Here is a 23,014-nt window from a genome sequence, read left to right on the forward strand (position 1 = left end):
GAGTGACATCACAGATGACATTACTGATGACATCATCCAATGATTGTGAGTGTTTTCTACATGTATCAGTGACTATGAGTGAGTGAGTGGCTGTATCGCTGAGTGTTAGGGTGTTTGGTTAAAGGAGTTGCTGATGAGTGACTCTATTGGAGAGCGATGTCTTTGTGAGTGTGTATGGGTGAGTGAGGGGGTAAGTAAGTAGTTGTATGGATGTGTGAATGGGTATGTAAGTGGTTTTGTGGGTCTGTGAATGGGTATGCAAGTGGTTGTGTGGGTGCCAGAGAGGTTGCGTGGGTGTCCGAGAGGTTGCATGGGGGTGTGTGTGTGTGTGTGTGTCTGAGTGGTTTTGTGGATGATGTCATCAGTGTTGTCATTTGAGATGTCATCAGTCATGTCCTTGACCATGTCATAAGTAGTCTAATATGTGAGGTCATAAGCAGTGCATTGCGGGGGCGTAATTTATAGTGGCTCGGGTAACTATAACTATAACTATAAGCGAGGCCTTAGAGCTTCAGGCCTCGCTTGACCTCTTATCCAACTTGAAATCTGGCTCTCCATCTGACCCTTGCCCTGCCAAGTATCTTGCGACTCTGGCACCTGCTCTCAACCCTATCATCAACCCTATTATCAACTTATCCCTGAGCACGGGCAAAGTCCCCTCAACTTGGAAACAGGCCCTAGTCCTTCCCCTGTTAAAAAAACCAAATGTAGATGCCAAATTGCATTCCAACTATAGGCCAATCTCGTTGCTGCCCGCTTTGGCCAAATTAGCGGAAAAGCATGTACACACCACCTTAACCAACTATCTAGAGGTTAATTCCTTATTACATCAGTCACAGTCGGGGTTCAGATCTAACCTGAGTACTGAAACTGCACTACTCGAGGTGACCGAGGCTGTGAAGGAAACTCTGGACAGGGGTGGAAAGGCCTTGCTCATCATGCTAGATCTGTCGGCGGCCTTCGACACCGTCCCCCACGACCTTCTCCTTACAAGACTCTGGGAGATTGGCCTAAGGGGAACGGTGTTCGAATGGTTTCAATCTTTCTTGGCCGACCGCAGACAAACGATCTGGGCCCCCCCTTTCTCCGCCCCTATGCCGCAGCTCGAGGTGGGGGTTCCGCAGGGCTCCATACTCAGCCCCTCCCTTTTTAACATCTTCATGACACCATTGGCGGCACGTGTGGAGGAGCTAGGGGCCCAGATCGTATCCTATGCGGATGACACACAGCTCCTGTTCACGTGTGACAGGGGCTGTGACTTCGACGGGCGGCCATCCGGAAGTGCCTGGAGTTTGTGTTTGATTGGTTCGGGAAAAGCGGCCTCAAATGCAACTCGGACAAATCCGAGATATTGTTTTTCGGCTGTCCTGCCGACCCGAGATGGAAGCTTTGGTGGCCTTTGGCCATGTTCCCCCCGGCCAGCGATTCTGTTACAGCAAAGAATCTGGGCATGCTGGTCGATAACACCCTCTCCTTCAAAGCCCAGGTAGCTGGCCTGACAGGGAAGTGCTTCGCCATCTTAAGGATGTTGAGAAAGTTTCTGCCGTACCTATCTTTGGAACACAAGAAGATAACGGTGCAGGCCCTGATAGGCTCTCGCCTAGACTATGCCAACATCCTTTACTTGGGTCTTCCTGAATATCTGCTGACCCGTCTGCAGATAGTCCAAAATTCAGCAGCCAGGGCAATCTTTGGCCTTACCAGAAGAGCCAGGGCGGGCAATCTCCTTGCCACTCTGCACTGGCTGCCGATTCGCAAGCGCATCTCATTTAAGACCTTAACTACAGCTTTTAAGGCGCTTCACAATCTCGGCGCTGGCTATTTGCAGAGAAGGGTCAATTTCTATCTTCCATCTAGACCCTTGAGGTCTGCTGCCCAGGCCTATGCCATGGTACCGGTAGTGAGACGTGTTCGCTGTGGAGGTCGCTCTTTTAGCTACCTTGCCCCCCATCTTTGGAACACTCCGCCCCTGATGCTGCGAACGTGCCCTAATTTGTCCGCCTTTAGAAAAGGACTTAAAACGTATCTCTTTGTTCTGTAAGTTGTTCCTTGGATTTCTAGTACCGTTTGGCTGTCTTGTTGGTTGCTGGTAGTTTGTGAAGAGGATCTATAGCGCCGGGACGCTCTTTGAGCAGCTGAGCGCTCTACAAAACACCCAGTAACATAACATAACATAACATAACTACTGAATTTCAGTGGTTTTGTATGAGTGAAATCTGAGCCAAACTAGAACGTCCCTGTAACCTTTATTTTTTTTCTATGAAATATATATGGTAAACGCTGCTTTTCCCCTCACCCATGCCTGCCCCAGTTCAGTTTATACTACAGTGCTCTTCAAAATCAGCAACACTTGGAGCCTCTTTACAATTTTAGAGGAAGGCCTGCTTAAGAGGAAGTAGGAGCTTCCTCCTGGATTGGGATGACAAGCAGTAAAAAAAGCACCTTCAGATATTCCATGGACACATCGGCGGAGTGGCTGGAATGTGGGAAAACTTGTGGAAATTGTTGCACAAGCACCGATTCCTTCAGTAATTCTTATTTACCTTGGCCAAGACTCCTTCAACAATCTAATCCATGTACCCGGAATTATTGGTAATTCAGAGTGCCTCATTACTGCGTTGGTATTCCAGCACAACCTGTAATGAGAGGCTAGGCAGTCCGACTACATCCATTGCGGATTGCCTGTACCACACATGCACACTATGCTGACAAGGCGAGAAATCAGACCGGTGTGTAAAGAGAGGACTGGCATTCTCTCTTTACACCCCCTTCCTGGAACAAAGCTCCTGGGATCCAAGTCTTTCTCTACCACTTTAGATATTCATGTTGCTCTACAAAAACCTATTTTTTAGACCGTATGTTCAGGTCTGCCAACCCACATGGTGCCACCTCGTGACAGTTTTATGCCTCATCACGCGGCCATGCAGTGAAGAGGACCAATCCCATGGTGAGCTTGAAACCCTTGCACAGAAGGTGGGGGAGCTTTCAGCCAATGTATAAGCGATCTACACAGCCAGGCTCCAAATGAAACCTCCTCAGCAAATGCAAGATGGCACAAGATGAGTTTCTTCTTTCTCTGGGGGAGGGTAGGTATGACTGATTCGGCAGAACAGGGGGCCCAGAGCCCCACTTGCAATGACCATCCCTTGTACACCACCTCCTTCCAAGATTTGTGCAATGTGCTCATCATCACTTTCTTCTTCCAAGATCTGTATTATGTGCCCTTCAATCAATCAATCAATACATTTATAGAGTGCGCTACTCACCCATGAGGGTCTCGAGGCCCTGAAGGGAAGGGGGGCCACTACTGCTTGAATAGCCAGGTCTTGAGGTGTTTCCTGAAGGTGAGATGGTCCTGGGTCACTCGTAGGTGTCCGGGGAGGGAGTTCCATGTCTCCTCCGGTGGTGGCTCTGCGGATCCGAGGGGGAGTGGAGTGGAGTGGAGTGGAGTGGAGTGGAGTGGAGTGGAGTGGAGTGGAGCCGAGTGGAGTGGAGCCGAGTGGAGTGGAGCCGAGTGGAGTGGAGCCGAGTGGAGTGGAGCCGAGTGGAGTGGAGCCGAGTGGAGTGGAGCCGAGTGGAGTGGAGCCGAGTGGAGTGGAGCCGAGTGGAGTGGAGCCGAGTGGAGTGGAGCCGAGTGGAGTGGAGCCGAGTGGAGTGGAGCCGAGTGGAGTGGAGCCGAGTGGAGTGGAGCCGAGTGGAGTGGAGCCGAGTGGAGTGGAGCCGAGTGGAGCCGAGTGGAGCCGAGTGGAGTGGAGCCGAGTGGAGCCGAGTGGAGTGGAGCCGAGTGGAGCCGAGTGGAGTGGAGCCGAGTGGAGCCGAGTGGAGCCGAGTGGAGCCGAGTGGAGCCGAGTGGAGCCGAGTGGAGCCGAGTGGAGCCGAGTGGAGCCGAGTGGAGCCGAGTGGAGCCGAGTGGAGCCGAGTGGAGCGGAGCCGAGTGGAGCCGAGTGGAGTGGAGCCGAGTGGAGCCGAGTGCTTTGTGTGCATGGGTGAGGAGCCTGAACGTGATCCTCTTGCTGACCGGGAGCCAGTGCAGGTTTCTCAGGTGGGCCGATATGTGGCTGTGGGGAGGGATGTTGAGGATGAGTCGTGCGGAGGCGTTCTGGATGCGCTAAAGTCATTTCTGAAGTTTTGCTGTGGTTCCTGTGTAAAAGGCGTTCCCCTTACTCCAGTCGGCTGGTGACGAGGGCCTGCGTGACCGTCTCTGGTTTCTGTGGGGATCCACCAGAAGATCTTTCGGAGCATGCGCAGGGTGTTGAAGCAGGAGGATGAGATGGCGTTGACTTGCTTGGTCATCATGAGCGAGGAGTCCAGGATGAATCCCAGGTTGCGTGCGTGGTCCGTGGGTGACAGTGCGGTGCCCAACGCTGTGGGACACCAGGAGTCGTCCCAGGCAGATGGGGATTGTCCGAGGAAGAGGACCTGCGGTTTGTCTGAGTTCAGTTTCAGCCGACTGAGCTTCACCCATTCTGCGACATCCTTCATTCCTTCCTGGAGGTTGGTTTTGGCGGTGGTTGGGTCTTTGGTGAGGAAGAGTATCAGCTGGGTGTCGTCTGCGTACGATGGCGGCGTGGGGGCTCATGTAGATATTGAAGAGGATTGGGCTGAGGGAGGAGCCTTGGGGTACGCCGCAGATGATCTTGGTGGCCGTGGAGCGGAACGGCGGGAGGCGGACTCTCTGGGTTCTGGGTTCTGTTAGAGAGGAACGAGGTGATCCAGTCCAGCGATTTTCCTTGGATCCCAGTGTTGTAGAGGCGGGTTTTTAGGGTGTGGTGGCTGACTTATCAAAGGTGGCTGAGAGGTCTAGGAGGATGAGGGCGGTTGTCTCCCTGTTGTCCATCAGGGTCCTTATGTCGTCGTGGCTGCGATGAGGGCTGTCTCGGTGCTGTGGTTGGCTCAATCCGGATTGGGATGGGTCGAGCGAGTTGTTTGCCTCGGGGAAGGCAGTCAGCTGTTTATTGACGGTCTTCTCGATGACATTAGCCGGGAAGGGAAGAAGAGAGATGGGCCCGAAGTTCTTGAGGTCTTAAGAGTCAGCTGTGCGTTTTTTCAGAAGGGCGTTGATCTCTGCGTGCTTCCAGCTCTCTGGAAAGGTGGCTGAAGCAAAGGAGTTGTTTATGACGTTCTGGAGGTGGGATGCGATTATGGCGTCTGCTTTGTTGTAGATGTGGTGGGGGCATGGTTCAGAGGGAGAGCCGGAGTGGATGGTGTTCATGACGTGGGTGGTGTCTTCTGTGCTGATGGGGGGGACCAGTCGCTTAGGGTGGCGGTGGGGGCCGTTGGTTTGGTGACTGGAGGCGGCATATGGGCGTCAAAGTTGTTGTGTATATCTGCGATCTTGCGGTAGAAGAATGTGGCGAGGGAGTTGCAGAGGTCTTGTGATGGTGTTATGTCGTTTTTGCTGGCGTTGGGGTTGGAGAGCTCTTTTACGATGCTGAAGAGTTCCTTGCTGTTGTGGCTGTTGTTGTCCAGCTGCTCTTAGAACGATGTCCTTTTGGTGGTGCGGATCAGCTGGTGGTGTTCGCGAGTGGCATTCTAGAGGGCTGTCATGTTTTCTGCTGTCCGTTCGTGGCGCCAGGTTTTTTCGAGCGTGCAGCATGATTTCTTTGAGTCTTTGAAGGCGTCGGTGAACCATGTAGTTATTCTGTTGCTGGTCTTGCCTGGGGGGTTCTTCAGAGGAGCGAGGTTGTCGGCGCAGTTGGTGATCCACTGTGCGAGATTGTGAGCTGCGTAGTTGGTGTCGGAGGTGTCGGCTGGTGGGTTCTGGCTCAGAGATGTGGTAAGTTGGTCTGTGATGACTTTGCTCCACCATCTGCGGGGGATCTGTAGCGTGCGGTGGTGTGTTGTAGTCTTCTTGTAGGTGAAATGGATTTAGCTGTGGTCGGTCCAGTGTAGTCCGGTGGAGTGGCTGAAGGAGACGTGGTTGCTGGCAGAGAAGATGGGGTCCAGCGTGTGGCCGGCGTAGTGGGTTGGGGTGTTCACCAGTTGCTTGAGTCTGAGGTTGGTGAGGTTGTCGAGCAGGGTGGTAGTGTTGCTGTTGTTGTTCTCCAGGTGGAAGTTCAGGTCCCCTAGGAGGATGTATTCTGGTGAGGTTAGTGCATGCGAGCTGACGAAGTCTGCGATGGTTTTGCTGAATTTTGTGTGCACGGGCCCAGGGGTCTGTAGACGAGGGTTCCTCTGAGTGTGGTTTTGAGGTCGGTGCGGATCTGGAAGTGTAGATGTTCAGCGGTGGAGAGTGTGTCTTCGGCGTTGGTCGTGACGCTGATGGTGTTCCTGTAGACTATGGCGATTCCTCCTCCGGTTTGGTTGACGCGGTCCTTCCGGGTGATCTTGTAGCCGTCCGGGATGGCTATGGCGATGTCTGGGGCCGAGGAGGCATTCATCCAGGTTTCCGTGAGGAAGGCGACGTCCGGTGCTGTTGTGTCGAGGAGGTCCCAGATTTCGATGGCGTGTTTGTGGACGGAGCGAGTGTTAAGGAGGATGCATTTGAGGTGGTTGTTGTTGTTGTTGTTGCTGGGTTTGACGGGCGGGGTGTAGGTTGGGAGGCGGGTAAATTTGCAGGCTTGGCAGGTGAAGGGTCTGTCGGTTCGCTTGGGGTTGGCTCTGTAGCAGGCGGGTGGTCGTCCGGTGCTGAGTTAGTTGAGGGTGGTGGTTTCGTATCTCAGTCGGATGCCCTTGCTCCGGCGAGGGCCAGGGGTTCTGGCCCTGGGCGCGGTCCAGGCGCAGACGGGCTTGCCTTTGGCGCGCCCGCTGCGCGGCCTCCATATGAGGGGCTGTGGGAGGGAGGAGCAGCTAGGAGGCGGGAGCGGGGCGGGCGAATGGGACAGCGGGGGCGGGGCCTCAGGGACGCAGCGGCGGGAAAGGATACAGAAAGCAAAACCGGGGCAGGGGCGCACAGAGGGCACAACAGTGGGGATAAACAGTACAAAAGAAAAGTGGCAAACAAGTGCGGACAGGAAAACTAAATCAGAAGGGCAATGGACTCACGCAAGAGTCACAGGCAGCGGCGAAGCAGCAAAGTCAGCGGGGGCAGGCGTCACAGGAGGACCGTGCGGCGGCTGGAAGGTGACCTGCCTGAGGACTGGGTCAAAGGTTGCTCCCTTCTGCATTGGCCCCTTCCAATATCTGTGCAGTGCGCCTTTCTACACTTCCCCCTACCATAATCTGTGCAGTGTGCCCATCTACACTGCCCCCTTCCAAGATCTGTGCAGTGTGTCTTTCTACACTGGCCCCTTCCAAGATCTGTGCAGTGTGCCCTTCTACACTGGCCCCTTCCAAGATCTGTGCAGTGTGCCCTTCTACACTGGCCCCTTCAAAGATCTGTGCAAAGTGCCTTTCTATACTGCCCCCTCCCAAGGTATGTGCACTATGCTTTTCTACACTGCCCCCTTCCAAGAGCAGTACAATATGCCTTTCTGTACTGGCCCCTTCCAAGAGCGGTACAATGTGCCTTTCTGTACTGGCCCCTTCCAAGAGCGGTACAATGTGCCTTTCTACACTGCCCTTCCAAGAGCTGTGCAGTGTACCTTTCCTCCTTCCAAGAGCAGTGCATTGTGCCTTTCTACACTGCCCCTTCCAAGAGCTTGCTTTGTGCCTTTCCACACGCTAGTTCCTTTATGTCCGCCTTGTGTGTATGTAAACTAGCTCACGTGATTATGTAATGCTGCTCTAAGTGGTATGTACAGTATGCCCCCTCTTCCTATATATAGTGCTCCGCTGCCCTCCAGGGTATGTCCTGTGCTATATAAACACCACTCGTGCAGCACCGAGCGAAAACTTCCATTCGTTTCTGTACACATATAACACCAATTATTTAAGCACCAACAAGTAGTTCGATTTTTAATTTACACCACATAAGCGGCCAATAATGTAATTTCTTTTTTTCTTGGAAGCAGACACGACATCGATTGGACGCGGATTTTCTGCCCCGTTTTTTTTCCATTGAGCCGTGGGACTCGGTTATCATGTTTAATAACGTGTTTCTGCGGCGACACACTGCGGTGCCAGGTTCATTCTTGCCTGTTACTCGCTGGTGCTTTCATTGTATGTTTTTTTCTCGTTGCCTCATCCAGCCCGCGGTAATCCACTTTCAAACCGGTGTGACGAGGCCACTCGTCAGCCCTGATTATGCTATCTGGAGCCGAGCCATGTTGACAGTACCAGATGATACACGCGGCAGCTATCTGTGAACTATTTTCCAGTTTCATGATCGCAGATTGTTTATGTATCTCTGGGGTACGCGTTTTTTTAAGCTAATTAGGTGTATTGGTTGTACCGCGTAAAGATTAAAGGCATCGTCTAAATTTATCAACTGTAAGGTGCTATTTAATTTTTTACAGCAGTAAATTAGAGTGGTTTTTATTTTGCAGTTTTATATAGCGTGAACAACACCTGAAGGGGCCACAGCGCTTTGCATGAGAACCAGTTGCATTACAGATGGACACGATATTTTTTTTTAGTCAAAGGGAGATTAAGCTATTTGCCCAGGATCACAGGATGCTTGAGCCTCCCGCCAGACTCGAACCTGCTTCCCCAGCTTTAAGACCGGCCGCCGTAGTCGTTAAGCCACACCCTCTGCTCGTGCGATCGACACCAGAACCATATTTTGAATTTGTACATTTGTAACAGATCTATTTGAGTAAACATTTTGCAAAACAAATGAAAATATTACAGGCGGCATTGACCACTGACCGGCTGAAATACCGGTGACATAGATCACATTATATATGAAAGGCCGACAGTTAACACTAAAGGTGAGTCGACGCCGCCAGTTACCGGTAGGAAATGATCTGCGCGGTCAGTGGGTCATGAGAAACGTGCAAGGAGTCGGTGAACTTGTGTTTCCTTGGCGCGTGGATTGCTGGCCGCACCAGAGCACGTGCTGCTAATAGTTATAAAACGTGCCGCGGGAGATTGGAGTTGCCGCCACTCACCCGCCAATTGAATGAATATAATTATGAAAGCAATAACGTATTTTTTATAACCTCGGATGTGGATTTATATACTTTACCTTTAAAGAACTGGACTGGATTTCTTTACTAATTAATGCATTTACAAACAGAGTGCGGGGTTAATTTCATTAGTAATTCAGTAAGGACTGGATGACTGTAACTTAAGGTTCGAGCACCTTAAAAATAACTGTGATTTGCTGTGATGTTACGGGCTAAATAAGTATGGTACGGAACTTTTGCTACAGGCTAGGGTGACCATGCATCCCGGACTTTCCGGGACACTCCCGGGTTTCCATCGCAGATTTCCGCAAATGTGGCTGGTCATGATCCGGCTGAAAACAGTGGGAGGCACCTTTTTTATATATTCCAAAGATGGACTAGCAAGCAACTCTTATCAAAAAGCAATTACATTTACAAGTAAGGTATTGGGCTTAAAAATTGCATTTCACGTCCTTAGTGCCTCCTCGTCTGTGTTTGTTAATCGGCGCTGCCGTTCTGTCACCCTCGACTGATGTGAAATGATAATCCTTATTCTGTTTTTGCAAAATGCCCCGGGTTTTTGTTTTTTAAAATCTGGTCATCCTACTACAGGCCCCAGTTGTAAACAGTTTAAGATGCCACGTGCGTGGTAACAGAGCTTAAAGTATGTATTACCTTTTAGTTACCCCCTCATCATCTCGGGAAGAAATCCAAAGAATGCAGCCCCAGGTGCACGGTTCAGGCCGCTTTGTCCTGTGGAGTCATGTTGAGCACTTGAGAGCCATTTGCATTCCTGTAGGCAACCCCGCCAACCCGGAAGCAGTCACTCGGTCACCTTTGAAGTAGTGCAGTGCCTTCGTTTATTAAAGGGCGCCCATATTTAAACTGTTAGCACTTTACTTGTGCATATTTCAGGGCCCACAAAAGTTTGTTTAATCGAATTTCACAACTGAGGCTGTTCAATAAGTCAATAATTCAATAAACTGAAGCAAATTAGGCTCGCACAGGAACAAGGAACGCACAGAATAATTTTCAAAACTTTAAGAATTACTAGCAGCCCGCCCCAGCGTTGCCTGGGGCAGAAAAGGGCTGGGGGCATACACCCGCTCCCGACCCCCTCCCGTCCCGACTCCCTCCCGCCCCCACTCCTCCCGCCTGCCCCTCTGTACACACCCGCTCCCCTCCCGGCCCGACTCCCTCCCGCTCCGACTCCCTCCCGCCCTGATTTCAAGGTTTACTTACGTCAGCTGCGGCTCTGCTCCTCTACACATGCAAGGCAACCATTGAGAATTCTGCTACATGTTTTATTTGTAATAATTATATTGACATTCATGCAGTACAAAAAACATTGTTTGGAGTGAGTTTGCTAGCGCTCCGACAACTACACACCCCAGCCTTCTGGATGACGGCTACCTTTTTGAAGCCTGTGCACACCATGTGAATAAAACGTACACACAAAAGATGAGGCGTAAAACAATAATCTGGAAGCTGTCGATGAAATCAAGGGCCTTATGGGTTCCTGTTGAAGGGAACTCAGGTTTCCCCAGCGTTGCCTGGGGCAGAAAGGGGCTGGGGCCGGAAAATCCGCTCCCGCCCGACCCCCTCCCGTCCTGACTCCCTCCGGCCCCCACTCCTCCCGCCTTCCCCTCTGTACACACCCGCTCCCCTCCCGCTTCGACTCCCTCCCGCCCTGATTTCAAGGTTTACTTACCTCAGCTGCCGCTCCGCTCCTTTTCGCCATGACGCGCCCGCGCTCCTCACTTCACCGACGCTCCATGTTTGCCGCTCCAACAGGTCGTCATCACGCACGTCGCGTCACGGCCAGCTCTAGGTCCCGGCCGGCGCTACTTTCAGGGGACTACTTTGTTTACAAACTTAATTTTTTTAATTTACTTTTTTATTTTATTTATATAGCCTATGTCCATCTACACACCCTGACATTTTCATTGATGTATCGGGTGTGTAGATTGGCGCTGTGGTTCCCGAGTTTACCTGGCCAAAAGGTGCAAGTTCTCTCTTTATAATAATAGTATAGATTAAAGGTTAATGGATTACATAAGGCAAACATCAACCCGGTATCAATGAATAGTTAAAGTATGAATGCATCAACAATATCAGATCAAAGTCATATAAATGAGAGAACCAAGCAAAATAATATATGCCACTGATCTATGCAAGAGGTTTCGGATTTTTGAAGCCAAACATGGCTTTATTTTGGCTCTCTCCTGCCTGAAATTTTCTCAGTTTCAGTAGTAGTCAGTGGGGGAAATACATTCGCCAGATCATTTATTATTTTGAAAACTCCCACTTTCCCTTTTTAAAATGGGGACATGCTATAAGTTCGCCTCTAAGGGAAAGAAACCGGCAAATCACTTCTCTCCTTAAGAGAGTCCAGTCAGGTTTAACCAAAATAATACAATTCAATCAATCAATCAATCATTTGTAACGCACACTACATACCCGTGAGGGTCTCAAGGCGTGGGGAGGAGGGGGTGCTACTGATCTAACAGCCAGGTCTTGAGTATCCTCCTGAAGGTCAGCAGCTCTTGGGTCGTAGTCTCAGTGGGAGGGTGTTCCATGTCTTTGCGGCGAGGTGGGAGAAGGATCTCCCACTGGTGGTGGTTCTTCGGATGCACGGGACAGTGGCGAGTGAGAGGTCGGCGGAGTGTAGCTGGCGGTTGGGGATGTAGAAGGAGAGCCGTCTGTTGAGGTAGGCTAGGCCGGTCTTGTGGAGTGCCTTGTGTGCGAGGAGCTTGAAGGATATCCTCTTGTTGACTAGGAGCCAGTGCAGGTTTCTCAGGTGGGGGGTGATATGGCCGTGGCGTGGTACGTCGAGGATCAGTCGTGCCGAGGCATTTTGGATGCATTGTAATCGTTTGATGAGCTTGGTCGGCTCCTGTGTAGAGGGTGTTTCCGTAGTCTAGTCTGCTTCTGACGAGGGCCTGGGTGACTGACTGTCTTGTATCTGTCGGGATCCATCTGTAGATCTTGCGGAGCAAGCGGAGAGCTTTGGAGGAGGAGATGGCGTTGACTTGCTTGTTATTGAGAGCGTTGAGTCGATGATGATTCCCAGGTTGCGTGCGTGGTCGGTGGGTGTCGGGGCTGCCCCAGTGCCGTCGGCCACCAGGAGTCATCCCAGGCTGAAGGGTTGGAGCCGAGGATGAGGACCTCCGTCTTGTCAGAGTTCAGCTTCAGACGGCTGGTCTTCATCCAGTCGGCTGGTCTTCATCCAGTCGGCTGGTCTTCATCCAGTCTGCAACGGCCTTCATGGAGGTTGGCTTTGGCGGTGATGGGGTCGTTGGTGAAGGAGAGGATCAGCTGAGTGTCGTCGGCGTAGGAGATTATGTTGAGGTCGTGCTGTCGGGCTACGTGTGCGAGCGGGCCAAGTAAATGTTGAACAGCGTCGGGCTGAGGGAGGATCCCTGGGGTACGCTGCAGATGTTCTCTGAGGCTTTGGAACAGAATAGGGGGAGGCTGACGCTCTGGGTTCTGCCGGAGAGGAAGGAGGTGGTCCAATCCAGAGCCTTGTCTCGGATTTCTGTGGCGTGGAGGCGTGCGCGTAGTGTTCGGTGGCAGACGGTGTCGAAGGCGGCAGAGAGGTCTAGGAGGATGAGTGCTGCGGTCTCGCTGTTGTCCAGCAGGGTCCTGATATCATCGGTGGCGGCGATGAGGGCACCTGTGTGCTCCATAGCTTCTCAGGGTGTTTATAAAAGGCGCAGAAAAAAAGCTGTATTGTACTAACATTATCTGTAGCAAGATGAGATACAGGGGCCAGTCTAGTTTGCAGGTGGCTTCGTGAATGCTCTACTCATTTAAACATCCCATGATTATCGCAAAGAAAAGGAAACCTTTCACTTGGGAAAGAAAGCAAAAGAACATTGCTTTCAATAACTAGAAATCCAGCTTCACCAAGAAATAAAATGCTCGGCGTTTCACAAACCAAGATGGCAACCAGCATTAGTCAATTTAAAATGCAGGCATACCTTAGCAGTGCTCAATCTAAAAATGTATAAACCTAGTTAATAAGATGTGTATGTGTCGATTCAAGCAAAACTTTTTATATAAAAAACCCTTTCAATACTGTATTGTATCAGGTGTGTAAAACGACTGGACGAATAACAGGTTTTTTTTAGCGGCCGCTTAAAAGATTTTGCAGTGAACAGACGTGTTAACCAGTATGACTGTAGTTCTGTGCCCACTAGTTATGTAATTCAACAGGTAATTGCTTGCCCTGTGGATCGGTTCACTGCTTCATTCTGTCATTTTGTTTGGGTGTGGCTTCAGTGTTACCAGTTTTGTTAAAGATGAGTGCGCCTCTCATATTATATGGTCTGTTTCATGTCCTCTCCTATAAAGTGCTTGCTTTCCTATTTCCTAGTGGCTGTTTGATGGATCGTTCGCCTCCTCATGAGCGCTTGCTTTGCTATGAATGAAGAACTAATTTACATTTTAAAAGTATTCTGAATCACCTCACTGTGAATTCCTTAGCCATAGATGCATTTTATACACTGTGCAATACTGTTTTGCTTTGGTTTTCAGCCCATCACTCTTTTTAAATAGGTTAATCATCATTCAAAATGCAAGCCTGATCTATTGTCTTTGCAAATGCTTGCTACTGTTAAATAGAATAATCAGATGAGTGGTGCTGCCAGATATTTAATAGCACATGCGAAGGATTGTTGGCAAAATGATTTGACGTAATGTGTGTTTCTTGGAGGCATGCACATCTAGTGTTAGGATGTGTCTTCATCAATAAAGGCCGTTTGGTCTTTGTGCACCTTCATTTCCAATAGCAAAGAAGGCCGACTCCACCATGAGTCATATGGCGGTGCCCCCTCCTCGGTCTAGAACACATTTGAGAAAACGTGTAGAATGTCCCTAAAATGTGTTGTAAGAGCAAGGAGCTCTATATGCATAAGGCAAGAGACGGTGTTTTACAGAGCTGCATTTTTATATCCAGGCATGTAAAATAAAAAGGCAAAATCAGGTATTTTTCTACTCTTTGGCATTGGATACAAGAAGAAATCCTGCCATAGGTACTTTAAAGCTGTCTAAACTATTCCTAAATGATAATGCTAATTTGATTTATTTATTTCATTTACTTAAGGTTTTTTATGTAGCTCAAACTTTACCCGAAGCTGTGGGACCGCTTTACAATAGAACCAGTTACATTACATAAGGACTTCGGAGTACATGAATTACACAAAAAGATACAGACAGATAAACTCTAGATTCACATACGAATGGTAGTAAGTACATAAGGTTACTACATGTACCAGTGGTTAGTTACATATATACAAGCTGCATATCACTATAGGTTACATTTTAAGAAAAGTTGAAGCGATTAGGGTTGTACAAATGTATATTCCATATTTGCACAGCATGATCTTCTCGCCATTGCTGGGGTTTTTGCTTTTAGCCCCGCCTTCAGGGTGTTGCTGAAGGTGGTGATCTTGGGCCTGGAGGGATCCCAGAGCTGGTGATGGCCAGATGTTCTCCACGCCTACATAGGGGTCAGCAAGCCAGGCTGTCGTTAACGTGCCCCAGGCGGGACAACCTTCCCGGTTGTCCCCCGGCATTCCACCAGGTATTGGTTGAGTGTTGCAGGCTGTGGGAAGCTGAATTGCAGAGGTGCAATGAATTCAAGTCGAGTTACAATTTCCAGTATAAAGCATATAGCATATTTTTGCACAAAATATTATTCAAGCTCTGTCTCGGGGCTCTTTCATTATCCTAAAACGTGAACAATGACTAGCAGTTTTCTCTGAAAATGGTGGCAAGAGGTGGTTAATTTGTGTCATTGGATGCAGTTGGTGCAGCACCGACACTTTCTGGGGACCAGATCTTATTTGTCATCAGACTTTAACCCAGAACAAGAGAGAAAGGCAGTAAAGGGACATAGAATGAGTAAGACGAGGATAGGAAAACTGTGACAAAGGGGGAAAATAGGAAAACTGTGACAAAGGGAGAAAATAGGAAAACTGTGTCAAAGGGAGAAAGCAGGTTTGAAAAAGAACCTTGCTTGAATGAGATAAACAGTAAGTCAAGGGTGGTGGATGAAAAAGGCTTAGGTGAAATCAAGACCAGGCATCTTTTATTTTCGTCACACCGGCATTCTGCAGCGCCAGTAGCGGCTCCTAAGGAAGAGTTTTGTTCCCTCTACGTTTCCTACTTGCACACGTTGGCGATCCTGATGCTGGCTGCTCCAGAAGCTGGGGAACTTGAGGGAATGTCAAACTGACCTCTTCCCAGAAAAGGAGGTGGTGTGTGGCCATTGGGGCCTGTCTTGCAGCATACCATTTGTAGGCATTGGTCAGTGAAGACAACCGCACATTGAATGACCACCGATCGTCCCAAATTCAGAGATATGATTGTGGAGTGAAAGGAAATTTAAAAGATCTAGCATCACTTTTTGTGTGCAGGTAGGTCGTTGACATGTCACAGCAGAGTACTAATATTTGGCTCTGCAGGAAAGCCTCAATCTCTTCCAGTAAGAGTATACTCAAAAATCCAGATCCGCATCATGTGAGTCTCATCATAGATAATGCAGACCTCGTGTAGAAAAATCTTGTCCAATAACTAATTGTGTCTTCCAATTGAGCTCAACAAATCGTCAAAACACAGACCGTTTGGACACTGAGCCAGATTTTGCAGAAAGGCGGTGAGAACTTCCTAGTGTACAATAGGTCCAGAAGAGGTGGTGGAGTGGAGCAGAGGGAAAGAGAGACAACATATTTTGTTCATCTGATTTCGGAGATCCACCTTCCACTGCTAAAAGATGATGTGTGTAATTGTGTATAATTGCTTAATAATTGTTAGAGACAACAACTCATTTTGACGTCTCTCTGGTAAGCTGTGCACCAGTGAATGAGCTTGAAATTGTTTAGAATGCCTTGCATTTGTTCGTGGTTCCCGCCACATTTAAGGCATGGTGTGTCCATATAGAGATTTTCAAACCTCCGTGAAATTTCACCACATACCAGCCAGTTTGCAACCCCTTGGTTGCCTGTGCTTTATTTTGTGAGATGCTTTATCATAGGTCTGTATCTAGTGGTTTACATCCCCATTAGGAAGCGGGGAGTGATCTCCCGCTGCAAGAAATGTCAGGGTCTTTGAAATGTTTCTATTACTGTATAGAATTAACAACCCCTTGTTCATAGTGTGCTGAAATAAAATTAAAGCACATCATCCACTTGATTTGACTCTTGACTGTTTTGAACATTGTAGTATGCTTCGTGAAATACAATGCTAAACGTTTGTCTACTATGAGATCCATCATTTATACTGAATTAGCCTTGGGATGGCTTTTGTTTTTCTCATTCTGTAAACTCCACCACGTTTGTGGTTTGTTGCATCAGTCCGTTTAATGTGTTGATCTCTGCCAGTTCACCACTAAGGATTGCATGTCCTTTGACCACGAAACCACTCATGCAAAGAAACTGATTCATGTTGCACAACAGCTGCTTCCTTCTCCTGCTTAATGGAGTGCAGGGCTTTGTATATATTATTTGCATGCACCTTTCACTTTCACTGCTGTTTACCACTGTCATCCATACCATGGGATATAAACGTCTGTTTGTAGCTTTTTGGAAAGTAACCTGGTTGTGATATAACACTGCAGTAAACTGCTCCGTTGCATGCTACTGTTTTTAACCTTATTCTTAGTGGAAACGTGAGAAGCTAGAATAACACACCCTGTGGTTATGTGCAGCATTGTTGGGGGTGTTCTCAGGCCCATCAGTTGGCCCAATCAAGCGTAATCACTATGCCCACATTGAAACACTTTTTAAAGTGAATGATAGCCCCCAAGAACACGCAGTCACTTATATGGCTTCTTACCTGGAAGGTACTTTGTAGTAAATAAAGTTCTTGAATCCAGTAAGTATAAATAAGTCTGATTTATTGAAGCTTAGTTGCATGCAAGACATAAGCAAGATGTAACATACTTAAAGCTCCATTATATTATTTAGAAAAAATGCAAGAAGATAGTAGCATCCACCCCATCCACTGCGAAGAATAGATCTCTGATCACAAACCGGGATTCTCAAAGTGGACTTTAGGGGGAATCTTTTTGGTATAACCAAACGGAATGAGAGAATCTGTACTCTGACAACAAACGATTGACCTAACACTTAAAGGAATAGGAACAAAAACATAAGACCATTCAGCATTCAAATGACGTGGGTGGACTTGGGTGGATGTACACCTGTAAAATCAAAGTGAAAGTATTGTCCAACAGAAAAGCAGACATGTCTTTGCTCCCATCAGTTTTTCTATGAAATGTAAAGTAATCCTAATGGCGTTTTGAACTTCAGCCAAAACTTGAGTGTTAAGGGTCATTTACTAAAAACTATATGCTGCAGAAAATGTTTACTCCACATCATAGGCACTTTTCTAGATGTTGAAGCATTCTGAAATTAAACTTTGAGGTTGAGCAACTTCCCAGTGGTAAACGATTTAATGATCACGTTTGAACTTTTCAGGATGGCATGAACTTAATTGTCATAATTCTAACTCCAAGAGCTCAGCTTGGTCCTAAACTCCTTAATAAATCATAACAATGGGAGGAGATGTGGGCTATCGGCTTGAGCGGCGGACTTTGGAAGTGGGGAACCAGCTTTGAATCCCATCCTTGGCTCTTTAACCTGTGATGAAATGAAATGAAAATTGCACTTGTATAGCGCTAAACTACCCGGAGGCCTCGTAGCGCTTGTGACTGAATTTGCATAACGCGGGCTCAGGGCAGGTCAGCAGAATTTGGCGTACAAGTGTGTTTTCAAGGCTTTCCTGAAGGACAGGTGGTTACTGTTGCCTCGAAGGGATAGAGGGAGGGTGTTCCAGAGTTTGGCCGCAGTATGGGAGAAAGAGCGTCCTCCCCATCGAGCTTTCCTGACTCTGGCGGAAGTGGCCAGCCGGAGGGTGCAGGAGCGGAGGGAACGGGACAGGACGTAGGGAGTAGCCAAGGGATGCAGAATGGCGGGACCTGTGCGATGAAAGGCTTTGTGTAGGATACACATAGCCTTAAATTGTACTCTTGCCACTATAGGGAGCCAGTGAAGCTCCCTTAGGGCATTCCTCGCTGACTGCCAGCGAGGGAGGTTATAGAGTAGGCGGGCCGCACTATTTTGTGTGACTTGGAGCTTCTGGGTGGCAAAGGTCGGGGCTCCCATGTAGAGGGCATTCCCGTAGTCCAGGCGGGAGAGTATAAGGGCCTGGACCAGGATCCTCCTTGCCTGGAATGGGAGCAGAGGGAGCACCTTCCGCAACATCCTCATAAGCCCAAAGCAGGTGGTGGCGGTCTTTGTGGCTTGGACTGAAAAGTCCAAAGCTTTATCGAACCAGATCCAGAGGCTTTTTATTTGGGACTTGGGGACGGGGGCCAGGCCCAAACATGGTGGCCAGATGGATGCAAGAACAGAGGGAGAAGGATTCCCCAATAGGATGACGTCTGTCTTCTCCCCGTTAAGTTTTAAGCAGGAAGATTGCATCCATGTGGCAACAGCCTCCAGACAGGGGCCTAAGGTGTGGGACGGTACCTCAGAGTGGTCTAGAGAGACCACCAGTTGGGTATCGTCCGCGTAGGTGACGATACGCACACCGAAGGGATGGACTATCCTGTCTAGGGGTTCCATGTAGGCATTAAACAGGGTAGGGCTCAGGGAGGAGCCCTGAGGGACCCCACACCTGAGTGGGTGTTTAGGAGACACCGCCTCGCCCTCAAAGACCTGGAAGAAACGGTCAGCCAGGAAGGATGTCAGCCATTCCAGGGCTGCGCCCGACACGCCCATGTCCGCCAGTCGTTGTAATAGCGTGACATGGTTCACCGTGTCGAACGCGGCGCTGAGATCTAAAAGGATGATGGCGACTTTTCCACCCCGGTCCAACACTGCACTTGCCTCTTCCGTCACCGCTAAGAGAGCGGTTTCAGTCCCATGCAGAGGACGGAACCCTGTCTGAGAGGCCTGCAGAAGACTATTAGACTCCAGATAGTTCATCAAGGTGTTATTTAAGTGCCTCTCTAGCAGTTTGCTAAGCCAGGGGAGTAAGGAAATAGGACGATAGTTCGCCAAGTTGTTCTGGTCAAGGTTGGGCTTCTTCAACAGAGCCCTCACCATCGCGCACTTCCATGAAGGTGGTACGGATTTAGAGGTGATGGATGTGTTGAGAACGTCCAATATGACCGGGCGAATAATGTCCGTGACCTTAGTGAGGGTCTGGGGGGGTGCTGGATCGTTGGGGGAACCAGAGGTGATTTTCGGGATGAGTTTATCCAAGGCAGGAATGCCCAAAAGTGGGATTGTATCAAGCGTACAAAGGACAGAGGAATCGGAGGTTGTAGATACGAGGGGTTCCGTATCATTGTCAGCGTCCCTGAAGGAGGAGTATATGGCCTCGATTTTTTGGGAAAAGAAAACGGCCAAGTCGTTACAACGATTTTGGGCGCCCTCGGCAGAGGGACACTCAGCAGGGGGTGAAATAAGGGATTTGACAATTTTAAAAATTTCCCTTGGGGCATTAGCGGCTGCGTTAATTTTGCCACTGTAAAAAGAAGCTTGTGCCACCTTTATCTCCTGTTTGTAGAGCTTAATGGCAGCTCTATATTCAGTTTTCCTGAGTTGGGAGTAGTCCTGTCTCCAGGCTCTCTCGATTTTCCGGCAAGCTAATTTCATGGTCTTAAGGGCAGGTGTGTACCATGGGGCTGCTTTGGGTCTTTTATGGAGTTACTAGATTGTATGGGGAGGACCAGATCGAGTGTGCTAGAGATCCAGCCATCGAAATTATTGGTGGCTGTGTTGGGATTCGTTACCTTCCTAGGTGGGTCTCTAGCAAGGGCGTCCTCCCATGCAGGGAGGGGGATTGAGGACCACTTCCTACCTCGATGTCTAGCAGGATGGAGAATCGAGGGAGGGGGGTTTGTGCGCCACGTGAAAGGTATCAAAAAGTGGTCGGTCCAGGGTAGTGGTGTAGGGGGATCCACCACAAGAGCGCCTATATTGCTATAGATGTGGTCAAGAAGATGACCCCTATTATGGGTTACGTGAAAGCCCTTTTGATGTAGATCCAAGGCTTGTAAGTTGGAGCGAAGATTATTAGCTGTAGTGTCGTGAGGATCATCTAGATGTAGGTTAAGATCCCCCAACAGAGTGACATTGGGCGAGGACAACACGAGACTTGCAGCAAGGTCTGTTATTTTAGTAATAAAATTGTTAAGAGCACCAGGTGAGCGATAGGATAGGATGCCAGAAAAGGTGGTAGTGGGGGAGAATTCTAGTGAAAAATGGAAGCTCTCAAGTTGGTGAGGTGGTGGGGGTAATACGGCATTTATAGCTGTCTCGATAAATGATGGCCAATCCACCGCCTCTCCCGGTCTGGCGATCCAGTCTTTTTAAGCGTGTATCCTTGTGGGGTGGCCCATACAGTAGTTGGATCGTTATCTGTGTGAAGCCACGTTTCAGTTAGGAAGAGAGCCTCAGGTTTGAGCTCTTCAATCAGTAAGTGCAGTTTGGTATAATGTTTGCATAAGGACCTACAGTTAAGGAGGAACATTCTCCATTCTTGACCAGGGGGTGAAGGGCAGGTGTGAGATGGGCTCCAATTACAGCTTTTGCAGAGGTACTCAGTAAGGGATGAGAGGAACGTGTGCGACATAACAGATTGGGGCAAGGACGTAGGGCGAGAAGCGATGAGGAGTCATAGGAAATTGGGGACCCTACCATTGTGAAAGAGCCTGGCCGCCAGCAAGCAGGAAGTGTCTGGACGCGGACTGGCGCAGACTGGCTTCTCTTAGGCGCCTCTTTGGCGCGTCTACGGCGCTACCGCTGCGCGTCACCGCTGCGCGGGAAGGTGCGGGGCTAAATAGATTAGGCGGAGTGGGAGACTAGCGCGTCAACCCACCTAAGATGGCCGCCTAGAATGGAGCAACCAGGAAGTGGTACCGCTTGCCTCCCTCCACAACAAACAGCACTGGTTGCTGCGGTGGACCGGGGAGTGAGCGAGCAGAGTACAAGTGATATTACACAATTTTAAAATGCAGGCTAAAACAAAGATAAAACATAACGCTTGTAGCAGTCCTTACTCGCTGCCAAGCACCAGCGCAGCGATGTTATGCAGTTCAACCTCGAGCGCGAATGAGTCTAACCCTTAAGTAGTAAGGGCGGAGTGGGAGACTAGCGCGTCAACCCACCTAAGATGGCCGCCTAGAATGGAGCAACCAGGAAGTGGTACCGCTTGCCTCCCTCCACAACAAACAGCACTGGTTGCTGCGGTGGACCGGGGAGTGAGCGAGCAGAGTACAAGTGATATTACACAATTTTAAAATGCAGGCTAAAACAAAGATAAAACATAACCCTTGTAGCAGTCCTTACTCGCTGCCAAGCACCAGCGCAGCGATGTTATGCAGTTCAACCTCGAGCGCGAATGAGTCTAACCCTTAAGTAGTAAGGGCGGAGTGGGAGACTAGCGCGTCAACCCACCTAAGATGGCCGCCTAGAATGGAGCAACCAGGAAGTGGTACCACTTGCCTCCCTCCACAACAAACAGCACTGGTCGCTGCGGTGGACCGGGGAGTGAGCGAGCAGAGTACAAGTGATATTACACAATTTTAAAATGCAGGCTAAAACAAAGATAAAACATAACGCTTGTAGCAGTCCTTACTCGCTGCCAAGCGCCAGCGCAGCGATGTTATGCAGTTCAACCTTCAAGTTCTGGGCAAATAACTTAATCTCTCTGTGCCTAAAAAATGTGTGACTAGTGTATTTCTCTTGTAAAGTGGTCTAATACCCTCTGGCCAAGTGTGCATTACATACCACTGAAAAAAGTTGTAAATAAGTGGTTATGATAGGTAATATGTTGAGTTTTAAGCTTTTAAAACGCTTTAATATTGTATGTTACAGTAGATAAATGTTTTTTGTTCCGAGTACAAACAGTGAACGCTGACGGACTGTGTTGTTATTTTGCAGGCCCCGTTGGTCCATTGATACCCTGGAGTAATGGAGAACTCTTCGGTGGCGTCTGCATCGTCTGAGGCTGGGAGTAGCCGCTCTCAGGAAATTGAAGAGCTGGAGCGGTTCATTGACAGCTACGTTCTGGAGTATCAAGTCCAGGGACTGTTGATTGACAAGCTGGAAGGCGATGAGGAAAATGACAAAACCCAATCCAACGTCTCCCAGGTTGGTGAAAGGCGGCCATGATATTGGTACAGTGAGTGAACCCGCCCATCTTGTAACTGAAGCAAAGTGGATTTGCGTTACAAACTCTTTTGTGTAATATATGAGATAACCATGGTATAAAATTTGGCTGTAAAAGTAGGGATTCACACAAAGGATAAAGTGATGGCTTCTGTTTGCAAGATGACTATAACAGTTGAAATGGAATTGCATTTGCTGGTAATTGTTGTCTTTACTTTCAGATTTCACAAAGATTCATTGAAATGACCCCATTTCTTTTTAGTAATCCCGGTTTGGCTTTTGGCTTGCTATCTTTATATTTATCACATAACTTCCAATTGCTTTTTTTTTCCAACAAAAAGATCCAGTAACCACCTTATAAATGATTCACTGGACCTGACTGACGTGTGTGGAAATTCTGTTTTTAGGTTTCCTGTGACTGTGCGTTGGGACATGCTTTATTAGTGAATTTTCTATTTTTGCCTTTGAGTACATTATTTTTTGAAAGACTTAAAAGCCACATTTGCCAAGTTCATGTACAAAATCCATAGCTTTGAGTTTGGTGTAACAGTTCCATAATTTTGTCTAATCAACAGTAAACCTTCACACTTCATCCTGAATGTTGACACTGTGTGCTAATATTGTCGCAAAAAGACAACATTTGGACTGTAATTAAATATTGTAGAGGTCTAAATTAAGAAAACATGATTGGCTATGGCTATTGCTTCACATATCTAATTAAAAAGTAAAACAATTTGGTTCTGGCAACAAAAAATGCATATCTACATCTTTGTGTCCCACCTAAATATAAATGCTTGTTATGACTTTGACCAGCACAAGGCATCGTGTTCTAGGACATTTTTGCAAAGCACTTTTTGCAGATCCTTTGCCCCAAATAAAAAGGTTTATACCCTGGCAAAT

General features: G+C 48.6%; 1 protein-coding gene across 4 annotated transcripts in view; it reads left to right on the plus strand.

Annotated features, from left to right (window-relative positions):
• CTIF (cap binding complex dependent translation initiation factor) overlaps nucleotides 1-23,014 on the plus strand; it is an 856,085-nt gene that overhangs the window by 122,215 nt on the left and 710,856 nt on the right. For all 4 annotated transcript variants that reach the window (XM_086960364.1, XM_086960366.1, XM_086960367.1 and 1 more), the window contains exon 2: nucleotides 21,887-22,096. In XM_086960364.1, the coding sequence (XP_086816490.1) occupies nucleotides 21,917-22,096 (180 nt within the window). In that variant the 5' untranslated portion in view covers nucleotides 21,887-21,916. The remainder of the gene's footprint in view (nucleotides 1-21,886; nucleotides 22,097-23,014) is intronic.

Source organism: Lissotriton vulgaris, chromosome 3_1 (genome assembly GCF_964263255.1).
Source record: "Lissotriton vulgaris chromosome 3_1, aLisVul1.2, whole genome shotgun sequence".
NCBI lineage: Eukaryota > Metazoa > Chordata > Amphibia > Caudata > Salamandridae > Lissotriton > Lissotriton vulgaris.